Source organism: Bos grunniens, chromosome 3 (assembly GCF_055505025.1).
Source record: "Bos grunniens cultivar Pamir isolate PY7600 chromosome 3, Bosgru_T2T1.0, whole genome shotgun sequence".
Lineage (NCBI taxonomy): Eukaryota > Metazoa > Chordata > Mammalia > Artiodactyla > Bovidae > Bos > Bos grunniens.
In genome coordinates this window covers 106,081,147-106,097,106 of record NC_141167.1, presented here as the reverse complement: position 1 = coordinate 106,097,106, position 15,960 = coordinate 106,081,147, and the positions used below count along the sequence as shown (strand labels likewise).

The following is a 15,960-nucleotide window of genomic DNA, read 5'->3' as shown; positions in this document are numbered from 1 at the left end:
GACTGCGACTGCCGCACTGCTCACCCTGCTCTGCACAGCCACTTCAGGCTGCTGTGCAGGATGGGAGCCGAGGCCCTGTCCGACCGGTTTGGGAGTCGCGCCTCCACCCGGCCCTGGGTCAGGACGCCTTCGTAACAGCTTCACTGCTCTCCGCTCTCACGACCGCAGCCGGGCTTTGCCGGATCAGGTGGGCTGGTTCTCCCAACTGCCCAGCTCACCCTCCGGTACCGGACGCCTGCGAGGCGCGGGCAGCAGGAGTGTATGAAGCATTTTATTAAACAGGAAGGAGCGGATGGGAGAGGGAGCAAGACGCCCCTTCACTCCGCGTAGGTAGCATCATCGTTGCTGTCGCTGTAGGCGGAGGAGGAGAGCTCCTCGCGGGGTGTGCAGACCGGGCACCGCTGCCGCATGTCATTCCAGCACGAGCGGCAGTACACTGCCTCGCAGTTCGGTGTAGGGCACACGTAGGACTCGGGCGTCTCGGGTGCTTGGCACACCACGCATCGGCGGCGCAGCAAGGGGCGCAAGAGCGGGCAGCGGCGGTGCAGGATGTCAACCAGATGGCGGCGCTGTTGAGAGACAAGGCGGGTTTAGAGCCGGTTGGGCAGCAGGCGAGAAAGATGGGGAGCTGCAGAACAGCGCTTCTTTTTGGAGAAGCGCTTCTTATCTGAAGTCTCAAAACCTGACTATGCCCATATGTTTGAGGAAGCTGGATTTGGCAAAGAAGAGCCTTGGAGGGCAAGGGTTCTATGGAAGTCGGTCCTGGAGAGCCTCCCTCACTTCGTGATGGAGAGTGAGAAGATGCAGCCGGTAATAGCAACAACCATCATCACATGTACTCTCCCGTAAATCGTAAATCGTTTTATTTGATTCTCACCGTGAGGCTGAGAAGTGAGTAGGGCAGATAAGACTATCACTACTGTGTTCTCCTACTCTACAGATGAGAAAGCTGAATCTCATAAATGTTAAAAGACTCCCAAAGGCAGACTGAACAGTAAAACCTGTCTGGATCCAGGTACCCTGATTTCAAATCACAAGTCTGGCTCATTATGCTCCTTCTGTCTCCCAGCCTCTCTCCACACGTTTTCCAGGAATTCTCAGGCCACCTTATCAGGTCACTCTTTGCTCAAGAAACTCCAGGGGCCCCACTGCCTGCCAAGCAAAGGCAGGACTCCTGGCCTTGGCCTTCTGAGCCTTCCACAATCTGGTCCCTTTCTAGCCTCTGCTCCAACTTACCTCTCCCTGAACTTTACATGTTCTGTGCCAGTTTCTCCTTAGACTTCAAGCCCTGGCACTTGGTTGGCATTTCCTTTGGATTCTGAATCCTTGCACATTCTGCTTCCTCAACTGGGAATGAATGCCCTTCACATTTCCACCTGCCCATCAAAATCCAGTTAACTCCATGATTTGGTCATGGAATCACATTATGTTCATTTTGAGTGAGTTTCTTAGGAGATCTGGATCAAGATGATGGGCTAGAAGCACATGGAGCTCACCTCCTCCCATAGTATCAGTATGTTCATCAGACATTCATCCAGCCCGTACTGCATGTCATGGGAGTTGGGGAGGTCTAGGAGCTGGAGGGAAAATTTAAGCAAACATGGTCTCTCACTTTTATGAGCTTTTTTAGGGCTGATTAAATAAGAGTGGCTGCTCCTTGTGTTTTTAAATGATATTGGGCCCCGTACCAAGAAACTGTAAGTGAATTAATTCAATTCAAACAATAACTATGTAAGGCAGATCTCTTTTTAGCGGAAAAAACTGATGGCTTGGAGAGGTGATCATTTTCACACAATGACAACTAACACGTATATAGAACTTGCTATGTACCTGCACTGTGAACTCATTTAATCCTTACTACAAACAGATGGAGTAGTTAAGTCCATTTTACAGAAGGGAAAAACCAAGGCTCAGCATTTAAGTCAGTGGTCAAGATCACACAGTTGTCGCAGTAATGATGGGAGGGGCCAGGATTCAAACCTCAGCTCTCTAGGGATTTCCCTGGTGGTCCAGTGGCTAAGACTCCAAATGCAGGAGGCCTGGGTTCCACCCCTGGTCAGGGAACTAGATCCCACCTGCTGCAACTAAGAGTTCACATTCCGCAACTAAAGATGCTGCATGCCTCAACTAAGACCGGGCACAGCCAGATAAGTAAATATCTTTTTTAAAAAACGATATCTTTATCTTAAAAAAAAAAAACAAGCTCTCTGGCACCAGAGCCTCATAGCCAACCACCACTCTATTACTGATCTCTAGTGAGCAGGCCTCATAGATTTGTCCAACCTCCCCATTCTGCAGAGGGAAAAACTGAGGTCCAGTGAAGACCATGGCCAAGGTTACAAAGCTCACTGAGGGCGTGTGGATTGGAGCCTGGTTCTGCGGACAGTGTGGCCTTTCTGTATACCACATCCCTCTTCATGAGGCCTCCCTGATCCCCAGCCCACCTGAGTCCCCTCACCTATGGCACCTCCTCACACCCGCCACACACCCCCCACCCCTCTGCTGGAACTGCACTGAGCTTCTATTCTGAAGTCCTCTCAGAAGAACCTGTGGCTTTGCCTTGGGCCCCTTGTTTCTGATGAACCCGTCTTGCTTTTCTTTGACCCGACTATATCAAATCTGATTCCTCCTTTTTGCCTGCTTCCCTATGGTCCAGGTGGCTCAGTTGGTAAAGAATCCACCTGCAATGCAGGAGACCCCAGTTCGATTCCTGGGTCAGGAAAATTCCCTGGAGAAGGGATAGGTTACCCACTCCAGTATTCGTGGGCTTTCCTGGTGGCTCAGATAGTAAAGAATCCTCCTGCAATGCAGGAGACCTGGGTTTGATCCCTGGGTTGGGAAGATCCCCTGGAGGAGGGCATAGCAACCCATTCCAGTATTCTTGCCTCGAGAATTCCATGTATAGAGCAGCCTGGCAGGCTACAGTCCATGGAGTTGCAAAGAGTCGGACACAGCTGAGCGACTAAGCACATCACAGCCCTATGGTCCACTTAGGATCTCAGGCTAGGCTGAATACTGGGTGCAGATATGGACACAGCCTTGACCTCCAGGCACTGGATGACCAAGGCCTTTGCATGCATCCCATGAGAACTCACTGAGTGTCAGTAGACTTGGGACCTTGGTAGGGGCTGGATGGACTAAGGGGAGATGCCCCCCCACTCCGGTTCTGAGACCTAGAGGCACAGGTCTGGACTTACGGAAGCCCTCTGCTGTCTTGCCCGCCTCACGATGGTAGCCCTCCTCAGCTGGGTGAAGGCTGCTCTCTTCCTTAAGAGATCGTTGTAGAGGAACAAGATCCGCTTCTTCTCTCTCTGGGGCCAAGGAGACAGCACAGAGGAGGAAGACATCCCCCAAGGTGGGGCCGATGGGGGGCTGGGTGCAGGCTGGTGTGTGCCCACCTGAGGGTGGGGAGGCTGGGGGGCACACCTTGGGGAAGTAGAAGGCTGCGATGACCCTCCGGAGCCGGTAGCCGAAAGCCTGGAGCAGACAGAGGCATGCTAGGAGGCCGCTCGGTAGAGCTGCTTTCAAATAGGCCCTGGTGTTCAGGGGCACGGGCTGGGGCAGGCAGGCTGCGGGAGGAGGCGGGCCTGTCAGGGGCATGGCCCGGACCAGCTGGCCGCAACTCTGCACTGAACTCCCCATGTTCATGGGGTGTGGGTTAGGTCTCTGATTACCCTGTTATCTTCCTGCCTGCCCCTCACCCTGCAGAGCTGTGTTGTCAGTATTGTAGCCATTAGGCCCAGGAAGCTATTTGTTCAACATGGCACAGATGTAGAAATTTTCCATCATGGCAGAAAGTTCTACTGAATGACATTGCTCCAGAGGGCTGGGACCTTGGGGGACCCTCTGGACTCCTCTGACCTAAACCTGTTATCCTCCAATCCTTCAAGCTTGACCTGATGTTTCCTACTCTGATTCTCTAATGCAAACACACCGACCCCCATTTCACCATAGCCAAGGCCCAGTCCCCTAACTCTTTGTCTTGGAAACACCCCGCCTGTCTCCTCTCCCCGGCCCCCAGCCATCAATTCCTCTGATCCAAACTTTCAGCATCACTCACGCATGTTGTTTGAGTCCACCACCATCTCAGAGGAGGTGTTCAGGGCTCCAATGGTATTCCGAAGAAGCCGGGCAAGCATGGAGTCTCCCCCAACTTTCACTTCCAGTTTATGACTGCCTGATGCCAGGATAGAGGTCGTGGTGTGTGGAGGGAGTGGGGGAGTCAGGAGAGAGTTGGAGTTAAGGGCAGGATGGGGACTGGGTGGAGGGGAGAGGTCAAGGCATAGCAATACTTCTCAACCGCACAGGACTTTCCATCCCTTCACTGATTACTAATGCCTCCTTTTGACAGATACAAAGGGGAGTGGAAACTGAGGCTCCCAGTGACAGCTGTCAAGTTGCAGGGCTGATATTTGACCCTAAGGTGGGCAGGTAGGGGCTGAGAAGCAGAAGGAAATGACAGAACTAGGGACTTCCTTTGTGGTCCAGCTGTTAAGAGTCTGCCTTCCAGTGCAGGGTTCCATCCCTGGTTGGGGACCTAAGCTCCCACACGCCGTGAAGTAACTGAGCCTGAGAGCTACAGCTACTGAGCCCGTGCTCTGGAAGCCATGCGCCACAACTAGAGAGAAGCCCATGAGCCACAACTAAGACCTAATGCCGCCAAATAAAATAAATGTTTAAAAATTGGAAGAATTGGGGTGGGGTGGCTGCACAGGGTGGGAGTTCTCCAGGGGGTTGTCTCCTTGGGCCTGGAGCCTGGAGTGGGGGCTGGGCTCACTGCGGAAGGAGTACTGCACGAAGGAGTGGTGGCGGATAGTGTCGAAGATGGAGTAGAGAGCCCAGTCCAGGCCACAGAGCAGCAGCAGCAGCAGCAGCACCGGCAGTGTCTCCATGAGCTCCCTTAACTGGCCAGGGGGCAGGAGGGGCGGAGCTGGGCAGTGCCGCTGGTCCAGGCCTGGGGCCTCCTCTGAGCCCCCTCTGCCCTCCACCCCTCAGACCCCTGCTCTAGTAGGATCTGGGGTCCTGCCCTCGTGCCATCCTCACCACATTTCTCATTTCTGCGGCCTGGATCGTGGGGTCCCAGGGGAAGATGACGGTTTTCTTCTCGGCTTTGCGGAGTGGCAGCAGCGTCTGCTTGCCCTGGGAAAAACGTCCCCACGGTGAGAAACACTGAGCACCCTCTCCTCTTCCCTTCTGCCCTCCTAGAGCAGGAAGGCACCCAGGGAACGGGACAGGGCACTCCTGGGCAAGGCTGCGCACACTCACTAGCTTCTTCCTGCGTTCATCGATCTGACAGAAGTAGGTGCTGATATAGATGTTGTCAAAGCGGATGTCCCCGTTATAGCTGTCCATGTAGGAGAAGCACCTGTGGGTGAGGGTGTCTCCATCGCCTCCAGGTTTACTCACCCCCAACCCTGGGCTTCCCTGCTGTGGTCAGTCAGCTGACCACCCAGCATGCACCAAGCACCGTCTATGTCCTAGGAGAAGGCCCTGCCCTGCCCTCCAGCACCCCCACAGTCCAGAGAAAAACACGCATGCACATTCTGCTGAGACATAACAAAGGTGAGGAGGGGAGGGGGTGCTGTGTAAGTGTGTGCCTGGGAGGTAGGGGAAGGTTTCCTAGGCATGGAACTTTCAGGAAGAATATCAAGCAGAGGAAACATTAGGAGCAAAGGAGGGAGACAAGGAAAATCCCTCAAGGATGCAGAAATCGCCCGATGCATTGACTCCCACGTCCACCTCGCATGCCCCTGCCTCTTGGCTGAGCCCTCAAAACATCTCCTGGGAGCTCACTTGAAGCAAAACTCATTTCAACCATCATTTCCCTTCTCCTCTGATACACCCCTGAGTAAAGCGATGTTTTCTGTGTGAGCGTGTGTGCACGCGCAAACCTAGCTTTTCTGTGTATCTCTCAAAGTCCCACATAATGCTTCAGTTTCCTGAGGAAAAATGTTAATTGTTGGAAATGTGTTTAAAACTGTAAAAGTACATTAAATAAGCTCTGTAAACTGTGAAACATGATTTCCAATGCTATTGGTTCTGGGACCCTGTAAAAATCTTTGCCTTTCAGATAGAAATGTCTACAAGTGCAAAGAAAGACTGTGAGCGCCCCCTTGTGGGAAGCACTACCACTGCTGGTCTGGGCCTGCGGAGCCGGGTCTCCGCCCCTCCCCGGCTCAGCCCCTCCAATGAGTGACCTCACCCAGGTTGAAAGCCTGGAAGTGGCTTTTGACTCTGTACCTCCTTCCTTCCCTCCGCAAGCTGGCTCTGCACCTTCCCCCACCTCCCTCCATTTCAGGCCAACTTCCTGCCACGCCCCCCACCCCCACCTCCATTCCAGCCTGGCTCCCTAACCTCTGACCCACCTTGGCCTCCCTGTCTCCAGGCTGCTCCAGTACGGCCTGCAACCTTGCCACTGGGGGGCAGTTCAGGACCCTCCTGCAGGGATTTCCAGACTGTTCTGACTATGCCCGGTCCTCAACCACAGCCTCTGCCTTCCACATCCCACAAATGCTGGATTCCTGACCCAAGAGAATACTTTTCCTCTTCTTGGCTGTGGCTCCCCATCTGCAGCCTTTTGAAGCTCAGTTATGGCCCTTTCAGCGGCACTTCCTCAGCTCCCATATCTGTCCATAGTACAGCCTTTGAATCATCTCTGTCTTGGGGACGCCTCTTCTACCTCCCCTCAACCATGAGCGTCTTGCGGGCAGAACCATGGCTCATTCATCTCTGTCCTCCCACAGGGCTCTGGACACACACATAAACACTCACTTGCAGTCTAGGCCCCACGGACAGGGGCAGAAGGAGCAAGAACCCCTGCGGCTGCCCTTGTCCAGCCCCTGCCCATCTCAGGCACATGGGGCTACAGACAGGAAACAGAGGGTCCAGAGGTCGGCAGGGAAGCAGAGTGAGGCCCAGCGCAGTCCAGCTGGACGCCAGGCTGGGTGGGGTTGAGGACTTTGGTCCAAATGGAGGGAAAGTAGCTGCCAACACAGCAGGCGGGAGAAAATGAAAGCAGAATTGGACGACAAAAATGGCACAAAGTCAGAGCCAAGGGGAATATGAAGGGCAAGAAAAAAAAAATCAAAAGTCAAAGCTAAAAGTTAAAAAAAAAAAAAAAAAAAAGTCAGCGTCGGGATAAAGGCCGGAAGGAGGTAGATAAATGAAGACGGTCGCCCTTTTAAGGTGGTGGGAACATGGGGTAACGTTTCTTCTGACAAAATGTCCACATTTCCTTTAACTTTGTGTAAACAACGAACCCAGCTTTGTAAAAAGGCAAAGTCAAAGGCGAAGAGCGTTCAGATTCAGTCGAGGAGGGCTCTGCAGCCCCATTCCTGGCCCTCCCTCAGGGCGAGGCCGGCGGGGAGGCTAGCTCCGAGCAGAGGTTGAGGACTCACGAGTGGAGGACCAGCAGGAAGGTGCAGGAGAGCAACACGTGCAGCAGCCCCAGGGTCCGCTCGAGCTGGGCCTCCTGGCGCCTCACGTAGTCCCGCACCTCGGTGCTCACGTGTTTCCAGCTCGTGTTGAGGCCCAGCACCCCAGCCCGCCTCTCCTCCTGGTTGGACGGCACAGGCGTCACCTCAGAGGCCCAGACCCAGCTTCCCAGGCTGGCTGTGGCTTCTCCCCCTGGGGTGCTTCCCTCGTGCTCTCCTCCTCCCAGGAACTTCAGGGGGGCCTCTGCTTTCTGTTCACCGCCCTCCTTGACACCGTCTTGCTCCTTTGCACCTCTGTGAGCTGACACCCTCTCACACCTGGCTGCCCCTTCCCACAGGCTGGACACCACCGCCCCCCACCCCCACCATCATCCAGTGCCTTAACCGCTCCCCCCCTCGCCCCCTCCCTCGCCAGCCACCTCTCCTGCGTCCTCGCCCCACTCTTCCTCGCATCCTGTGCGCTGTGGCCTCCTCCTCCCACTCCCTACCTCCCCCCACCTCACACTGCCCCTCTCTTACCTTGAGGTTAATAGTCGCTGAAAATTCCCCCTCCAGGCCATGAATAGATTGGTTGAGGGAGTCATAGGTCTGCCCAAAGTTGCCTTCCACTGGGATGCGACTGCGGCACCAAACTTCCATCACTGCTGGGCAGTGGGACCAGGTCAGGGGCCTCCCTGTGCCCGGCCTCCAGTCTTCCCTTTCCGTGATCCTCTGTGTTTTGTCTCTCTGCCCGTGACTTCCTTTCTTTCTTTTCATTTTTTGGTGCGACTTATGGAATCTTAGTTCCCAGGCCAGGGATTGAACCTTGGCTCTTGGCAGTGACAGCTTGAAGTCCTAATCGTTGGAGTCTTAACAACTGGACTAAAAGAGAATTCCCTGCCCATGGCTTTCTACCACCATGAGTTTTCCCCTTCTTCACTCCCCTTGAATTCTTTCCCCCATTTTTTTCACCTGTCTATAACCGTACCAAACACTAATTATGATAGCCAACACTTAACAGAGCAGTTCCTCTGTGTGCTGGCTCCGTTAGCTGCTTTTCATGTATTATCTCCTTAAATCCTCAAGACCCCTAATGGGATAAGTACTATCATGATGCCCATCTTTCAGATGAAGAGACAAAGCAGGAACTTACCTGAGTCACAAATCTGGTCAGCTGGAGACGCTGGGCCCTAAGGATGCCGTGTCCTCAGAGCCCAAAGCCTCCCCTCCTGACTGCCTTCCTGCCCGACACCTTCCCAAGGTCCCCCAGGACTCAGATCCCTAACCCTGGTGCTCCCCACCCTCCTGCCTCTGTGCTCACCCTTGGCAATGCTGCAGAAGAACTTGAACTTCATGGGCAGGCAGAGTAGGTGGTTGAGGAGGGGCACCCAGATGCGCTGCATACACACTCCATGCTTCTGGTCAAACCAGCGGCGGCAGCTGAACATGGCCTCGTTCACCACATCTGCAGGAAGGGCCAACGGGGGTCTGAGGTCCCCACACCCTGAGCCGACGCCCGGGCCCCTGCCCTGCCCAGGGACCCCCGCTCACAGGAGCAGCGCAGCTTAGTCTTCAGCTCATACGTCTTCTGTGTAGAGAGGTGGTGTCTGAAGGCTGAGGCAGCAGGGGCCTCCTCACCCGGGGCTGTCTCTGAGCCCTCGGCATCCTTGGGTGAGAATCCACTCTCACTGTTCACCTGGGCATCCAGTTCCTCAAAGGAGTTGGTGATGTTCTGGGTCTCAGCTTTCAGCGACTCTTTACTGCTCTGGGGTTGGAGGCAGGAAAGGGATCTGGCATGGTAACTTGGAGCTTCTGTGCCCGACAGCCTGTCTGTCCCCAGCATCCCAGGCTCGGGCTCTTACCTCCAGGTACAAGGAGCTGAGGCCTGGAGATGGGCTCTCATCTCAGATTCTCCACTGTTTGTAGGCCTTGGGAGCCCTCTCCCCTCCCCAGGTGCTGCTACTCCACTTACCTCCCAGGCTCCCAGCTCCTCCCAAGGCCTCCCATTCCAGATCCTTGCTAGTCAAGGAAGGTTCCCCAGGTCCTTGACTTTACCCCTCATCGCTACTCAGGCCACTGTGCCATCTGCACTATCCCAACTCCAAAGCCCCAAGGTCCTTGTCTCCCCAACTCCTCAACTTTCCAATTTTTCCAGATCCCAATCTTCAGTCTTCCAGTACCCTATTCCCTCATCCCCTGACCCTCAAAATTTCCCAACTCCTCAAGGCCCGGGCCCCCAGTTTCCTGACATTCTAGCTCAGCCGCCCAGAGCACTACCTACTTGGGTGTTTGGGAATGTGTGTGGGATGTGCCCCAGGGGCCAAGGGGTAGGAGCTCTTCTGCCATTTGGTGCCCAGAGACCAGGGCAATGCTTGGGAACAGTTCTGCCCAAATGCCAGTACCACTTGCCCTGTTGTGAAACTGTAAGTCCAAGGTCCCTGCTCTCAGCTCAGGTCATCTAGGCCCTGTGGGGAGAGGGACCCCGAGACCCTGCCCGTGTAGGGTCCTGACCAGCAAGTCCTTGAACACTGCCCGCAGCGGGGCTGTGGAGATACGCCAAGCTGTGCGGGTGTTGTTGATCTGCAGCTCCACCGTGCAGCCGAGCGATGCTATCACCGCGTTGAGGTTGTGCCGCAGGTTGGCCACTGGTCCTGAGGGAAGATGCCCTGGTAGATTACCTCCCTCTAGAGCCAATTAACTTTCTCCAGCCCATCCCGAGCTCCCACTCTGCGGGCGGTGACCACCTTCTAGAACTGTACATTGATGGGGCCCAGAAGCTGGTAAGAGGTCATCTCATTCAACCCCTGATTTTTTTTTTTCCTTTTGTAAATGAAAGAGGCTCAGAGACTCAGAGGAACTCTCTTAGGGGACACACAAGTCAGAATAGCTGGGATTAGACCCCCCACTCTTTGTTCTTCACCAAGCCTGGCTCTCAATGGATAGCCCACCCAGAGTCACTGCTTCAGTGTCACTAACTGGTACCCAGGGGCACACACTCACCCTCATAGATGGCGGCCAAGGCATATCCCAGTACAAAGAGCCTGCCCTCTTTGCCCAGCATCTTGGGTATTAGCAGAAGGCTGGCACAGCGAATGTGAGGCGAGGTCCCCCAGCCTATAACCCCCAAGCCTGTCAGGAGAGCCCAGGAAGTGGTGAGGCAGAGTAAGAAAGCTGCCTCCCCCACCAAGTTTAGCAGAGGACCCACCTCCCACAGCTCTTTTCTAGAACCGTCACCGTACTGTCCTTGGAAGGGCTTGGAGAGGAGGCCAGAGATTGAAAAGCCAGGGTCAGTGATTCACTTGGTGCGTATGTGAGTGTGCGTATTTGTGTTAGGGAAGGGGGCCAACATTTTCCCTTTCCAGGCTGGACTCACAGGTACCCTAGGTACTGAGCGGGCAGAGAGAGCAAGAGGTGAATTCTGGAAACAGGTGTTGGTGCTCAGAGCAGTCGGAAGAGAGGTCATAGCCACCTCGATATCCCTGCGCTCTGACACCTACAGCTCTGTCCCTAATTTTAGCCTTCGGTCATGTACCTCCTGGTGTGTTTCAGCAGCTTCACATGTGTCTCCCTGTGGTCTCTGCAGCGAGACAGTGAGCTCCTTGAAGCTCATAATCCAGGGAGAGAGACAGACGGGTAAACAGATGACTACAACGCCAAGTGCACAGGGAGGTGCTTATGGAGAGCTGTGGGAGCCCAGAAGGGGGCAGGCGTTTCTGCGGGGAGGGGTGGGGCTGGGAAGGCTGGACAAAGGCTCGAGGTGACAGCTGGGCCTGGGTGATGAGTAAGTGTTGTGAGGCATTCCAGGCCAAAGGAGTAGCATAAACTGGTCAGGGAGCCCAGAAGATTCCTGTGTGGATGGAGTGTTCTCCCAAAGATGGCCAAGGCAGACCCCTAGTCCGTACCCTTCTCTCCATCTGCTCTGGCCTCACGGAGTCCCCAGCGTCTCTCCTGGGAGCTGCCTCGTCCCTTACTTCCTCTCTTGCTAACCTAGATTTCAATTTTCTTGAGGCAGCCAGAGTGATCTTACAAAAACAAAAATCAGATCCTGTTCCCCGCTCTGCCTGAAACCGTGCAATGACTTCCCATCTCTGCTTGGGATCAAATCCGGACTCCTCTAACACCATCACCAGACTCTCGTGATCTGGCCCCTTCCCACCTTCAGAGGTGACCTCATCCTATTCAGCCCTTCGCCCACCGCGTCCGCCCACACTGGCCATGTTGCTGTTTCTGGAACTTGCCGAGCTCGCGTGTCCGCCCGGGTCTTTGCCCTGGCTGTTCCCCTGCCAGGAGCTCTCCTCCCCTAGCCTTCACCTGGCGGCTCTACCTTGCCATACAGGTTTGCTGCAAACCCCGTCAGCTGCCACCTCATGGTTTGTTCTCCCTTCTTCCTTGCTAACACAACTTGGGTTTTGTTTCAGGGCAATGGCCTGTCCCTACCCTGGCCCCTGGGGGTAAATCTGGATCCGTCTAACCCAAGCATGCTATAGTAGGGCATTGAAAGGGAGGTGATTCTGTGGTCTTGGCCTTTTGGCCAAACTGAGGACGATAGTGGACAAATAGTCGCCCTACTTTCTGAGGGTGATTGTTGACTGAGGGCTGCTCTACCTTCTAAAGAGAGCCTCATGGAGTTTGCTATCTGGGCATTCCCCAAAGAGCAAAAGAGGTGTCTCACCCCTCTACCCCAACCAGCCTAGACAAAGACAGGGCCAGAAATCGGAATTATCTGGAAGTGGAGGGAAGTGGTTAGAGCAGGCAGACATAGGGGAGGATGGGTGTTCACTTCCCCATGGCACATGACAGACTCCGAGAGCACCCTTCTGAGGCTGGTGTTGCAAGAAGGGGAACCTGGCTGACCCCTCCCAACTGGACACCCGCTGAGCTGCAGAGACTGGCACGGCCACCCCAGGGCTGCCCCAGAGCACAGAAAGGGAAGAGCGTTCATGGAGGAGGCCAACAGGGCCTCCCAGGAGTACGGGGGAAGCAGGCACATGGAGCGTGGTACTTCTCATCATGACAGGGGAGGGGTGACTTCAAGGGGTCCTGTGTTCCCTGTTTGGGAGGGCAAGGACGTTTCCTTTGGGACAAGAATACATATGGAGGGCATGTTAAGTCGCCTCCGTCATCCAGACTCTTTGCGACCCCATGGACTGTAGCCCGCCAGGCTCCTCTGTCCATGGTATTCTGCAGGCATGAATACTGGAGTGGGTTGCCATGCCCTCCTTCAGGGGATCTTCCCAACCCAGGGATCGAAACTGCATCTCTTATGTCTCCTGCGTTGGCAAGTGGGTTCTTTACCACCAGCGCCACCTGGGAAATAGAGAGGGCAGCAAGCCTCAAAGCCATCTGTGGGGGTCCCATCTCAGAGGGCTGCCTGTTTAGGGGGAGACATCCAAAAATAAGAGTCTGCAGGTAGCCTGTAGGAACTACAGGGAGCTTCGTTCAAGGTCAGTCAAAGAGAACTGCCCTCAGCAGGAAACCGGGCCCCACGCAGTCCACACAGAGCCTCCAGCCAGACCATGAACAGGGCCCCCTGAGACGACCAGGGTGTGAGGGAGTGCTGCACAGAGGCGGGGGAATTCTAACAGTATCGATGACTTCAGACTTTTGTCCCTTTTCCTCTAATTCTTCTAATCCCCTTTCTGACATCAGAAGAGCCAGAAAGGGAAGGAAGTGGAGAAAAAAAGTGAGTGAGCAGGCTGTGCCTCTTGTCCGCCGCAGGACCCCACTCCACGGATCAGGCCTGCGCTTCGGGGCAAGGGCGTGGTCAGAAGGGAAGATGTTTGAGAACGACGTGAGATTGAAATCTTGACGTAGAATGTACTGGACTGGACCTTTTAAGCCCCGAAAATAGTCATAATTACTGAAGCAAGACTAGATCTTCTAGATTTAAATCACAGAAAGCTAAGGGTCTGTGTGAGAGGTCATCAGTGGGGAGAAATGTGGGAAAACAGTGGTCAGAGAGAAAGTAGTTTCCTGTTGGACTACATCGAGGCGGCTGATTCAGTGAGCTGGGGACGATGCCACGTCCGTGCCCCTTGCCTGGGAGAGGGTTAGAAAGGACACATGCTGCAGTTTGGACCAAAGAGGTGTGGGGGAAGTCGGCTGGGGGGTTACAGGAAGCTCTTTGTTCTTATAGGAGACACGAGGAAGGAATGCACTGGTCTTTTGAGATTGTCACGTGGGGACGTGGCGTCCGGATTTGCTGCAGCCATTTTGTGACCTGAAGAGAAATGATCTACAGGCCAAAAATGGCAGAGAAAAAAGTCAAAAGGAAGCTTGGTTCTTGGTGGGTTTACTGAGCTGCCGAACTATCCAAATTCCCAAACTACTCTACGTTGAAACTTGTTAAATGAGATGTTAAATTTCCTCGATGGTTAAACCACTTTTAGGCGGGTTTTCTGTTCCTGTGGCTCAACATGTCCTGATGCAAGGCCTCCCTTCACGTCACCTTCTCTCAGAAGCCCTCCCTGACTACTCTCCAGCTAGTTCCCAATCCCTTTCTATCACATTCCCCTGGTTTACATTTTTCATACCACTTGGAACCATCCAAAATGCTCTTGTCTATTTCTTCATTTATTATCTAACTCTTCCCGCTAGAATGTAAACTTGAAAGAGAGTGTAAACTCAGAAAAAACTGGGTGTGTCGTGGGGAATAGTTGAAAGGAATTAAGAGGTACAAGCCTCCAGTTATATAACAAATAAGTCAGAGATATATAACAAGGAATTTGGTCAATAGGAAATATGACCAATATTTTATAATAACTTTAAATGGAGTATAATCTATAAGGATACGGAATCAAAAGGTTGTACACCTGGAACTAATATAACTTTTCAAATTAACTGTATTTCAATTAAAAGCAACATGTTCAATAATATTGTAAAAACTTTGTACAGGGAAAGATGGTTCTTAGACTTATTGTGGTGATCATTTTATAATGTATGCAAGTGTCAAATCACTATATCGTATGCCTGAAATTAACATAATATTGTACATCAACTATATGTCAATTAAAAAAGAAATCATTATAAATTTATAGCAGTCACTGCACATACATATATAGACACACATGTATGCACTATATACCATAATGTATGTATGTGTATGTAATGCATGTTATATATATTATAAACTCTATGGGTCTAAAATTTAAAAAGTGAGCTGAGTGCTTGTCAACCTTGTTCACTGCTGAATGAATCCTCAGCAGGTGCTTAGTTAGTGCTAAATGAATGAGTGAATGAATGAATTGAATTTATCAGAAGCAGCAGGAAACAAGATCAGAGAGGTCAGGAGAGATGGGGATTAGGAATGGTTTTGGGGTTTATCATGGGAGTTAATCTCTGGAGGAGGAAATGGCAACCCACTCCAGTATTCTTGCCTGGAGAATCCCATGGACAGAGAAGCCTGGCAGGCTACAGTCTGCGGGGTTGTGAAGAGTTGGACATGACTGATCACACACATAGGGGTTAATAGGGAGTCCCTCAGACTGGGGAGACTCTTGCAGGCAAGGACTGTGTCTTCTGTGGACTGGGGCCTCTTCCCTCTGATCTCCCCTCAAAACCCAAGATGAGGCTGAAATTACAAGGGACACTTAGGAACAGAAGAAACAAGAGGAGATTCCTTCCTGGGCACCCAGGGCTGTACTGTATCCCTGCTCTTAGCCCAGCACTAACCCACCAAGCTGTATAACGTCACCATCTTCTGATCTTCATAGATGTTCATAGGGTTCACCAGAAGCTGAAAGAGACCTAAAGATACAGGGTTCAGCCAAAGGTCAAAAGGTGCGCCCCACCTCTGACCTCTGTTCTGTACTCACCTATGGCCAGGAGCCCGCCGGTGCCTGCCCCCAGCAGGAAAGCGCTGACGGGAAACTCACCCGGCTGGCGCCATAGGAATTGGTTACAGGATCTGGGCAGCCCCCAGTTCAGGAACCCCTGCACCGCTGAGGGGTCAAACGGTTTAGCCCAGCAGGGCCAACATACCACTCTTCTGGCTGGGACATGGTTCATTAGGATTAGGGGCGGCAGACAGGTGGAGGATGGGGGAACTTGGATAAGGGTGGCGGGGACGCGAGGGACCCTGGGGAAGTGGGGCAGACACGAGGGAGAGAACAAAGGGCTAGGCCAGGGGAGGGCGCTGGAGGAGAGGGGTGGAGGCTGTGGGCCCCCAAAGTGGGGGAGGGGCAGGAGTCCTGGAGGAGAGACTGGGTGAGAGGAGTGGGGGCCAGGAGTTGCTTCAAGTCACTGGGAAGTGTCGGGGTCTCTGGTGACTGACTCACTGGTGTGGGGTAGTTTCCTTTGCCCTTTTGCTCGATTCTGATGAGGTCTAATGGCCATGAGTCTGCTATGGGGAAGTCTCTCTCATTCCAGAAAGCTCCTCGAGGATGTCTTTGGATCAGAGGTTTGGCTTCTGTCTCCTCTGCCTCACCCACAGCTTGTCTGAGGGCTGTGTCTTTTAATTCCTCAGCTGTGAAATGTGGAGATTAGAGACCTTACCTATCCCTTTGCAACTAGATAAAGAATTCTAAGACATACACGGTAAAAGCCCTCC

The 15,960-nt window shown here is 53.3% G+C and overlaps 1 protein-coding gene across 1 annotated transcript; it reads right to left on the bottom strand.

Moving 5' to 3' along the window:
• Positions 1 to 258: 258 nt before the first annotated feature.
• DCST1 (DC-STAMP domain containing 1) lies at positions 259 to 15,919 on the bottom strand. The gene is made up of 15 exons (XM_086393156.1): positions 15,227 to 15,919; positions 15,084 to 15,158; positions 10,413 to 10,541; positions 9,924 to 10,063; positions 8,964 to 9,177; positions 8,734 to 8,877; positions 7,953 to 8,074; positions 7,398 to 7,555; positions 5,266 to 5,365; positions 5,044 to 5,139; positions 4,778 to 4,904; positions 4,061 to 4,177; positions 3,427 to 3,569; positions 3,198 to 3,311; positions 259 to 569 (listed from the first exon to the last, which is right to left on the bottom strand). The coding sequence occupies exons 1-15, from the start codon at positions 15,417 to 15,419 to the stop codon at positions 318 to 320; spliced, it is 2,124 nt and encodes a 707-aa protein (XP_086249282.1). The 5' UTR covers positions 15,420 to 15,919; the 3' UTR covers positions 259 to 317.
• Positions 15,920 to 15,960: the final 41 nt, after the last annotated feature.